The following is an 11015-nucleotide window of genomic DNA, read 5'->3' on the forward strand; positions in this document are numbered from 1 at the left end:
TGCGTGTCATTCATCCAGTCTACAAAAGGGGCGACAGGTTGCAATTCTCGAATTTTCGAGCCATCACAGTCTTCAATGCCGTCTACAAGATACTGTCCCAGATCCTGTTTTGCAGACTTGTGACCCTTGCTACAAATTTCGTCGGCAGCTACTAAGATTGGTTTGTTGTAAGCAAATCCATTACTGACCAAATTTCTACTCAGCGACAGATCCTCCAGAAATGACGAGAGTACTAGATCCCCTACGCACCACCTGTTCATCGACTTTTAGGCGGCCTACGACACCATAGACCGGAATGAACTATGGAACATCATGCAGCCGCACCACTTCCCAGAAAAGTTGATCAGGATGTTACAGGCCACCATGAATGCAGTGCCAGATGAGAGTATCGAACTTGTCTCGGAACCGTTCGAATCTCACAGGGGCCTGAGGCAAGGTGACGGACTCTTTAGTCTTCTCTTCAACATTGCCCTGGAAGGTGTCATTCGAGGCGTGGGGCTAGACAACGACATTCGTGGTACCCTCCTCTACCGGTCTCTCCAATTTCTTGGCTTCGCGGATGACATCGACATCATCGGCAGGACAACAGCGAAAGCGTGAGGCGTAAACCTTCTGGTATTTCGGCCTGGTCGTTACTTCGGACAACAACATCTGCAGCGAAATCCGGAGACGCATTGTGCAAGAGAATCGTGCATAATATGGGCTTCACCGACTGCTGAGATCCAGAAGACTTCGAGCTCGCACGAAATCTGAGATATATCGCACATTGATTCGCCCAGTGGTCCTCTATGGACACGAGTCTTAGACCATTCGAGCTTAGGATGCAAATACTCTGAGCGTGTTTGAGCGACGCATTCTCCGGTCCATCTTTGGCAGTGTGTTCGAGCATGTACGGCGAACATCCTGACGGTGGCGAAGGCTGACGGTATACAATGGCTGGGGCATATTGGACTACTGCCAGGAAATGGAGTCCGGTTTATCATTTTTTAAGTTGCCATTTTACAGGAAAAAAAATATTACAGGCAACCGGCTACCAGGGTAGCCAAATCGATTTTGATTGCTTATTTCTCTAATTTTGAGAATTTGATTGACTTGCAATTTTGAATGTGTGCGTAAACCACAGCCATCTTTCTCCGAAAATTTTCGTAGAATTTTTTGAGTATAATAAACCTGTTTCGAAGACAGCTTTGTGTCTAACAACATTCATCTCAACGCTGTATCCCATGCACTCATTAACACACCTATCAATGCCGGCTGTCCTACATGTCCCGTCGTCACTGATTCTATGGTTTTAAAAGCAATCGACCGCCTGCTCTCTGGAAGGTATCGTGGCTAACACCTATGCATAAAAAGGGATGCAAAAACGAAGCAAACAAGTTTTGCGGGATTACACCCTTAAGTGCATACGCCAAAGTTTTTGAGCTTTTTAATTATGGATCTCTCTTAGCATCGGCCTGCAACTAAATCAGCATTAATCAACACGGCCTTGTACCTAAAAGATCCACTACAACAAACCTAGACCAATTTGTGAGCACTTGCCATAGATCCATTGATAACGGCTTAAAGGTGGACACCATCTTTACGGATATTAAGACGGCCTTTGACTGTGTTTCCCACAGTATCCTTCTTGCTAAGCTTGACAGACTCGGTTTGACACCGTCCCTGGTATTGTGGTTTAAATCTTATCTCGCCGATCGATGCTACGCGGTCAGACTTGGTCAACATCTGTCCAGACATTTCCGTGCTTCTTCCGGTGTACCACAGGGCAGTAACCAGGGCCTCCTACTGTTCCTGCTTTACATTAACGACGTGACCTCGGTACTGACCGACTCCAACTGCCTTTTATACGCAGATGTACGGCGAACATCCTGACGGTGGCGAAGGCTGACGGTATACAATGGCTGGGGCATATTGGACTACTGCCAGGAAATGGAGTCCGGTTTATCATTTTTTAAGTTGCCATTTTACAGGAAAAAAAATATTACAGGCAACCGGCTACCCGGGTAGCCAAATCGATTTTGATTGCTTATTTCTCTAATTTTGAGAATTTGATTGACTTGCAATTTTGAATGTGTGCGTAAACCACAGCCATCTTTCTCCGAAAATTTTCGTAGAATTTTTTGAGTATAATAAACCTGTTTCGAAGACAGCTTTGTGTCTAACAACATTCATCTCAACGCTGTATCCCATGCACTCATTAACACACCTATCAATGCCGGCTGTCCTACATGTCCCGTCGTCACTGATTCTATGGTTTTAAAAGCAATCGACCGCCTGCTCTCTGGAAGGTTCGTGGCTAACACCTATGCATAAAAAGGGATGCAAAAACGAAGCAAACAAGTTTTGCGGGATTACACCCTTAAGTGCATACGCCAAAGTTTTTGAGCTTTTTAATTATGGATCTCTCTTAGCATCGGCCTGCAACTAAATCAGCATTAATCAACACGGCCTTGTACCTGTAGCGACCAGAGCGCCATCTGGTGCGCACACCTAGAACTACCGACAGAAAATGTTTAACGGGCTAGTTAGGCAGGGACTGCACACAAAGCTAGAGCAGGACAAACAGTGGTAGCATGCTGCACCGCAGCTATAAAAACGGTGGCTTGCTCCATACACGCTCTCTCTCGTCCTAAACGTTTCCACATCGACACGCGCATATCCGTCCGGCTTACCCAACACTTCTTCTCCGGCAACTCTCGAACGAACAACACTAATTTTCGCGTCTCTCCCGAACCCACCGTTCCGCGGCTTAAAAGAAAAAAATAAATCGAATTCTACCTAAACGTAGTTCGCCAAGCGTGTTGCGTATCTTTTAAAAAAATAGGGACCACTTTTGTGGCGCCCCTAAAACTGGTGACCCCGACGTGATTCGCAACCCGCCGCGGCCTGCCGTCGGGATCCCCTAAAACTGGTGACCCCGACGTGATTCGCAACCCGCCGCGGCCTGCCGTCGGGATCCCCTAAAACTGGTGACCCCGACGTGATTCGCAACCCGCCGCGGCCTGCCGTCGGGATCCCCTAAAACTGGTGACCCCGACGTGATTCGCAACCCGCCGCGGCCTGCCGTCGGGATCCCCTAAAACTGGTGACCCCGACGTGATTCGCAACCCGCCGCGGATGCCGTCGGGATCCCCTAAAACTGGTGACCCCGACGTGATCCGCAACCGACGCCGCGAATTCGTACGTGAGAGTGTGTGTACTACGCATCGCAAACTTGTACCGCGTTGAACGTGTTAAAACGTGCCACCGGCATCGGAGATCGACGCAGAGAAGACAACGCGTGTGTGTGTGTGCCTTCGACCGGGAGTGCTACCAGCGTTAGAGGTACCGGCAACGCAGCTGGCCTCCTCCCCCCTTTCCCTGTAAAGTGTGCAACGAGCGCCCTTTCATCATTCACAGGACGTTGAGTGCGGGCCGACGAAAAAACGCAGCAACGCCGTGTTAGTGCGCCCGTAGCTACACGGAGCGTTCCTGCATTCAGCGAACAAAAGAACCCCCCGCACACACGCGCGCCGCCTCGAAGCGAGACAAGCGCACACACACCATCATCGGCGCAGCAGAAATTTTCCATCGAGCTTTCGACGGCTGACGCAATCGACGCAATTCCTGGAAGCGGATCGACGACAATCTCCGCTGGTGGTCTCCTCGACGCCGATCACCGCATCGCAAGCTGTTTCTACACCTCGTGCTACTGGGAATTTTTCGTTTGTGTGTGCTTCCATCTACGGGTGCGATCAAGAAGGAAGACACCAACGTCGAGTTGCGCACGCAAATTATCCAGCCGTAGCAGTAGTGACACCTCGCCGCCATCACGATTTTTTCGCTCGAAGGCGAACCCGCTTGGATCCAGCCGACAAGAAGAACGACGCCGCCATTTTTTGTGCACCATTTCATCGCAAGTGAGAAGACGCCATTTGCTGCTCGCGAAAAAGGACGACGCACACCATCATGCGAACCGACGCACTTCATCGTTCTCATCTCTACCCGTGTATGAACGGGGAGACAACCAGGAGTGTTCGCGTCATCATCACCGCTTAACACCATAGACGAGAGAGCCGCTGCCGCCATCATCGTGTTCGCGTGGATCTACCCGACCGGGAGGGCCGCTGACAGCAGGCCCCGCGAAGACGCCACTACGCACGCCGTCACCACGACATCGATCATACGTCATCATCATCGTGCTATTAAGGTAAGATCCACCCTTTTACGACTAACTGCGAACATTCTGCAGCGATAAAAAATGATGTGCTACCCCTACGTCAACGGGAAAACCGCCGCCGACCGCCGACCATGCGGTACCTCGCAACCGACCGATAACCGACCTCGCATCCGGACCGCCGAAGACGACTACCTTCCAGTCCGCGCTAGGCACCCAAGCTTTCTATTAGCTTTCGAACAACCTACCGACCACCACCTATTCGGTCAGGAGGCGTTAACTGCCGGTCTCTTTGCTCGTGCCACCATGGACCGCAACGAGGCAGTACGCAATCGACTTCCTCACCACGAACCATCGAAATCTCTCGACGATTAGTATCAACGGAAAATGATCGCCTTGCCACGTTGCTTCGTCGCTACCGATGCCGACACCTAAGCGATTAATCGAATCGATACCGAATCTGCCGCACAGCGGCCCGACCGAAAACGCTACACGCTACGTATGCCGACCTCGAAGCAGAATCCCCACATCAACCGCTACTCGAACCCTAAAGCGAGATCCTTCGCCCAACCGATGACACTACGATTCGTTTGGCAGGACCGTAAGGGGGAACAGGATTCTTCTGCTTTCCTGCTCATCCACTTGCCCAGACATCATCGGGTACTTTTCCGCTCAGCCAGGGTAACCGCTACCGACGAGCACCAATCTGCTTACCTGCTGACCCGAACGATATCAAACCGAAACGTATCGACACTTGTTTCAACGTTCCTACAGGACATCGTCTGGCACTTTGACCGATTGGAATAGTTGCTCGCCCATAGCAACATATCATTCGACCGTCGCTGCAACAAACGTATCACGCTTCATACCAAGCACTTACACAAATTTTCGAAGTCGTTTCAGATCTTTGTAACGGACAGCTACGCTAATCTCCGTCAACCGCCTGAAACCAACCCAAACAACGAACGACCACGACCATATCGGCCTCGTGACACCGTCACACGATCGCCCGCCGATGACCGGACGCGCACATAACTCCGATGTCCCAACTGCCATCGCCCGAACAACCGTTGACGAGCCGGCAAAACACGACTTCGATGTCTCCGCCGTCGACACCGACCTGAACGCCGAAAGCCCGAAAGTGCACTTAATCGATTTCGCATGCACCGTCGCTACCTGCAGCTACGTCGACCGCCAGCAGCATCGACTGCCAGCTGCACCAACCGCCAGCTGCACCCCACCACCACCTATCCTACGACATATGGAATCGATCGTATCGACCGGTGTTACCAGGGCTCAACGGAAACTCGCTTTCCTCTACGATACCAGTAACACCGCTCTAGGAGGGGAATCCTGTAGCGACCAGAGCGCCATCTGGTGCGCACACCTAGAACTACCGACAGAAAATGTTTAACGGGCTAGTTAGGCAGGGACTGCACACAAAGCTAGAGCAGGACAAACAGTGGTAGCATGCTGCACCGCAGCTATAAAAACGGTGGCTTGCTCCATACACGCTCTCTCTCGTCCTAAACGTTTCCACATCGACACGCGCATATCCGTCCGGCTTACCCAACACTTCTTCTCCGGCAACTCTCGAACGAACAACACTAATTTTCGCGTCTCTCCCGAACCCACCGTTCCGCGGCTTAAAAGAAAAAAATAAATCGAATTCTACCTAAACGTAGTTCGCCAAGCGTGTTGCGTATCTTTTAAAAAAATAGGGACCACTTTTGTGGCGCCCCTAAATACCTAAAAGATCCACTACAACAAACCTAGACCAATTTGTGAGCACTTGCCATAGATCCATTGATAACGGCTTAAAGGTGGACACCATCTTTACGGATATTAAGACGGCCTTTGACTGTGTTTCCCACAGTATCCTTCTTGCTAAGCTTGACAGACTCGGTTTGACACCGTCCCTGGTATTGTGGTTTAAATCTTATCTCGCCGATCGATGCTACGCGGTCAGACTTGGTCAACATCTGTCCAGACATTTCCGTGCTTCTTCCGGTGTACCACAGGGCAGTAACCAGGGCCTCCTACTGTTCCTGCTTTACATTAACGACGTGACCTCGGTACTGACCGACTCCAACTGCCTTTTATACGCAGATGATACACAAATCTACCGTGAGATCCGGAATCCCGAAGACCATCAGCGTCTTCAAGCACCCTTAATTGAGTTCGACTTCTGGTGCAAGCGGAACGCTTTAACTGTCAGCATCGAGAAGTGTGCTGCTTTCACATTCAGTAGATCGCGTACGCCTGCTCATTACACCTATATGCTAAAGTACAAAGTCTTGAAAGAGTGTTTTGTGCCAAAGACCTCGGCGTCTATCTAGACCAGGGGTCTCCAAACTACGGCCCGCAAGAGTCTTTAATGAGGCCCGCGATGACTGGGTAAAGGTTAAATTAAATAGCTTTCTTTTCTAACTAATTTATGAAAAAAAAATTTGTTTTACTTCTGAAAGACGAAAATCAAGATTCAATAAAATAAAGCTGCAGAAATTTGATATATTTTGTTAGTATTTTCTTATTAAAACGAGATTTGAACTTTCACTCATTCTAGAGGTAGCGGCAAAATGGCCCTCAACAACGTTGATTGTGAAGCAATGCGGCCTGCAAACTGAAAAGTTTGGAGACCCCTGATCTAGACGCTAGACTCTCCTTCGATGCACAGCTCGAGGACGTTGTAGGCAGGGGCAGTCGTATGCTAGGACTAATTGGTAACATGACGCGTGTTCTCCGCGACCCACTGTGCTCTTGTTCGACCGTTGCTGGAATACGCAGGCAGTATGTGGAGGCCTTCATCTACTCAGGCTATGGCATGGCTAGCGTCAATTCAGCGCAGGGCAACACGCCTTGCCCTTCGCGACTGGCACCGACGGTTCGACTATGATACAAGATGCCTGCTGCTGGGGCTCCCTTAGCTCGCAGATCGTATTCAGCATGCCAGGTTGGCATTCATCCCGGGCTTCTTAACGGAAGTATTGGTTGTCCTGTGCTGCTCTCGTGGGTTCAGCTATATGTGCCAGCCAGATCACTTCGTGTCCGCTCAATGCTGACTATTGCGACACCCCGGACTTCTTTTGGTGCCTGCGACCCCATGATCTATTAGCTACATTTACGAGCCCGGTACCACAGTCATGGAATTATCAACCCGTATCCGTACAACAAATCACTAACTTGCGTGTCCTGTATTTATAAGTATATGTATGCGTAGAAGAGCAGTTTCGAGTGGGCTATGCAGTCCCTTGACAATACAACAAACATTAAACATAACGAACGTCCATGTAGTTATGGTACCATCTGCTGCGTTCCTCCTAAGAGTATTAAAAATGCAAGAGTCTATACATTTGGCAATGTATGTGCCTTTTTGTTTACTGTATATTTTGTTTATAAGCTACCGTATGCGATAGTCGTGATTATTAACCCCCGTTGACAGCAGTCTACATGGAATGTAGAATATTAAATCGAAAACACGGATCGGCTTCTTTATTGTTGCCTGTTTTCATTTACGCACAGCACGAACCACTCGTCGTCGGCACAACGCATCGATCGGGAGATTGATTGGAGATGACTTTAAAATGTTCCACCAAGGGGGGCGCGAAAGGGAACTTATATCGAACGGTAGGCTGATTTTTGGCTTACAATTTATAACAAAATATCGATTGATCCGTTCTAAGCGTCCACAGGGAGGATGGGAAGAGGAGGGGATAGTAGAGTAGGGGAATGGTTTAAAATTGATTTTTCTTTCGCTTTTCGACGCGCTTCTGGTGATGCAGATCCTGCACGTACTTGAAGTAGGTGAACAGCTCGTCAAACTTGATGTTGCACTGGCTTTCATTGGTAGACTTGGAGCTGCTGTGTGGTGCGAAGGAAAAGGCAAAGGAGTACAGTCGTGAGTAAAGTGGCGCATTTCATTTATATTGCTTAATAAAACAACTACTTACATCTTGTTCGGTTGGCTCCAGTAGTTAGGCACACACTTCAACCGATTGTTCAGCAGATGGAACGCTTCGGTCTGGGGCAGCAGCATCAGTATACCGTACAGTGCACGTGAGAGATGCTGTGCGTCGGCATTATCGTTCGAGTGCGATATCAACGCGAGCCGTAATGCTACAGGCGGGAGAGATGGAAAGATGAAAACTGCATTACTATACAAAAGAAATGACACGAACAGCGGGATTTACTGAAAGAGCCTTACATGCAAAGATCGGAGATTCAATCAGCTGCACCATCTTGTCGATTTCCACCAGAAAGTCGACCGTTATTTCGATATCGGCACTAGAAGTAGAAAGAGATGGTGCATTACAGGCGTTGTTGGCGATCGTATTGATAGGGACTTACAATAGCGTGACTATCTCGGACACGTGCTGGTAGCATTGCGCTAGCAGGCAGAGCGAAAGCGTCGAGACGGGACAATGCGCCCAACATTTGTAAAGGCACTCGAACAGTGAGGCAGATTTCTGTAGAAACAAAAAGAAAAAGAAAAAGAAATGTATAAGCACTCTCCTTCCACCAGGCCGGCACCAAATCGAGACGCCTCACCTCGTTCCGTATGTCATGCAGCATGTTGCGCAGATCGAACAGGTCCGAGGTCGTCAGCAGGATCATGTTGAGCGTCCGCACCATGGTGGAGGCAATCTTCAGGTTGATGCGCTCCTCGAGCAAAATCTCCGCGAACGTCCGGTAGATGTACTCCGCGTTCAGCAGCCGGCACAGCTGCCGTATGATGAGCGTGCCCCGCTTCTCCAGGAACGTGTTGTTCTCGCTGAACAGGTTGAGCAGCTCGACCAGAAACTGCCTGTACTGCGTCTGGTCGAAGTCGTTCCCCTTGACCGTGGCCGAGTTGACGATCTCCGCCAGCACAACGATCGCCTGCAGCACCACCTCGTCCGAGCTGTCCGACAGGCAGTCGCGCAGCAGCACCGGGAACAGCTTGTTCGCGTGCTCCGACATCTCGTCGTGCACCTCGGTGAACAGATGGTGCACCCACTTGAGCACCGCTATCTTGGTCGGCACCGGGCTGTGCACCAGATACTGGCGCAGCACCTCCATCACCGAGTTGAGGTCGAGGTAGCTGAGATTCTTCTGCTTGTCCTCGCCGCTCGAGATCAGCTCGAGCAGGTGCAGGTTGACCGCGTTCGCGCAGTCCTTGATGTTCTTCTTCGCGTCGCTCTCGAACGCCAGGCAGGGCAGGATGGCGGTGAAGATGCCGCTCGCGAAACACAGTATCTCGCCCCCGGACAGCTGCACGAACTCCTTGATCCAGGTGATGGCGTAAAACTGGATCAGCGGATTGCTCGACTGGGCCTGCACGATCAGCACGTTCGTCATCGTCGGGATGTCGGCCGCGCTCGGGTCCAGCTTGATGATCTTCAGGAACTGGGCGAGCAGCGACTCGCACATGCGCTGGATTTCCGGCAGCGGATCCTCCAGTATCTGGAATAGGCCGTGCAGTATCTCCGGCAGAAAGACGACCATGTTGATCTCCGGCACCGCGTTCAGCACCGAGATCCACGAGATGATGAACTGGCGCGCGAACGAACTCTTCACCATGATGCGCTCCCGCACCAGCGGTATGAACGCGTCCAGGTCGAACGTCTGCGAGGACTCGATCACAATATCCTTCAGCAGCCGGTCCAGTATCTCGCTGCCGTTCTTGATCGTCTGGTCCGGATCGGTCACCAACCGGCTGAGCGCGTTAAAGACGCTCGGGAAGAAGGGCAGCACGGCGCCGCGCGCCACCTTCACCACGTTGTAGAGCGACTCGCTCGCGAAAAAGCGCACCCGGTTGTCGTTGTCGATCAGGCAGTTCATGATCGGGTTGACGATGTCCTCGATGAACTTTTCCGTGTCCTTGCCGAGCGCGATGCTGGTGGCGGCCAGCGCGATCAGCCCGCCCTTCTTCTTGTTCGCGTCGTTCGACCGCACAAAGTCCCGGCTCAGCACGTCGATGATGCGTTTGATCTGCGTCATGTTCTTTTTCATCTTGAAATCGGTCACCATCCTGCAACAGGACAGAGCTAGAGTTAGTGGTCGGGCGAAACAAAAAAGAAATTTCCCACCGCTGCACTTTACTTACTTTTCGATCTCGAGGGCGGCCACCTTGCGCTTGTCGTACGTTTTGTCGCTGAGCGCCTTAACGCACGCCTCGCTGATCGGTGCAAAGGCATTTTCCATCTTGTCCTCTGCCTCCAGAAAGTGACTAATCGAACGGCTCTTATCTGCTGCGGTGCTGGTGCGAATATGGGGCGGTTTGTTTATGCCTTCCCTCCCACCCAATGCAACGCACAACAGACCACTGACGCAGCAGCGAATGACGGCACTGACAGCGGCTTTGTTTACATCCACTGTGAATGTGAATTTGAGCGAACGCTCATTGTAGGTGTAGAAACGTACAGGGTGGTTCGAGAAGCAAAACGTTTCAGTCTAACCGTTCAAATAGACATAGAGCGATAACGAAGCGCTCATAATTTCACTCCGCGTAGATCAAAGTAGCTCTTTTGGCCCAGTCAATGTACATGCTTTTTGTTTAAAAACATAAAAAATGACTTAAAATGTGTTCCAATCTATTTTTTTGCGTTTGGCATTAATTTGGCTCGTCAAAAAAACTTGATAATTCGATTGTTGCGGATGAAGCAGCGATTTTGTTCAAAAAAATAAGTTATTGCGTAATTACGTAATTAATGGATGACGCCAAAGTACCATATAGGCTCAGACACTCGATGAAGGCCAGTTCTACAACGAATTCGGAACTTGTGGTGAGAGCTCGGAATCGAACCTACCCGATATCGATTTCGATGCTGGAATTGGATCCGGAGTTCGGTGCCGATTTCGATTCCGAGGACTGGTGCCG

At 50.4% G+C, this 11015-nt stretch overlaps 1 protein-coding gene across 2 annotated transcripts; it reads right to left on the reverse strand.

Annotated features, from left to right (window-relative positions):
• Positions 1-7504: 7504 nt before the first annotated feature.
• LOC1272362 (protein VAC14 homolog) lies at positions 7505-10512 on the reverse strand. Of its 2 annotated transcripts, none has more exons than XM_311309.6 (6): positions 10242-10512; positions 8705-10166; positions 8504-8622; positions 8361-8440; positions 8107-8272; positions 7505-8017 (listed from the first exon to the last, which is right to left on the reverse strand). In XM_311309.6, the coding sequence occupies exons 1-6, from the start codon at positions 10337-10339 to the stop codon at positions 7891-7893; spliced, it is 2052 nt and encodes a 683-aa protein (XP_311309.5). In that variant the 5' UTR covers positions 10340-10512; the 3' UTR covers positions 7505-7890. The 2 variants fall into 2 exon arrangements, with proteins under 2 accessions (XP_311309.5, XP_061517199.1); XM_061661215.1 differs by having other exon boundaries at positions 7505-8014; positions 10242-10501.
• Between the last annotated feature and the right edge of the window lie 503 nt (positions 10513-11015).

Source organism: Anopheles gambiae, chromosome X (assembly GCF_943734735.2).
Source record: "Anopheles gambiae chromosome X, idAnoGambNW_F1_1, whole genome shotgun sequence".
Lineage (NCBI taxonomy): Eukaryota > Metazoa > Arthropoda > Insecta > Diptera > Culicidae > Anopheles > Anopheles gambiae.

Coding starts and splice junctions, on each gene's coding strand:
- LOC1272362 (XM_311309.6), bottom strand. CDS start 10,339: ATGGAAAATGCCTTTGCACCGATCAGCGAGGCGTGCGTTAAGGCGCTC. Junction 8,273..8,360: donor TGAATCTCCGATCTTTGCAT/GTAAGGCTCTTT, acceptor TCCCGCCTGTAG/CATTACGGCTCGCGTTGATA. Junction 8,018..8,106: donor TGGAGCCAACCGAACAAGAT/GTAAGTAGTTGT, acceptor CGCACCACACAG/CAGCTCCAAGTCTACCAATG.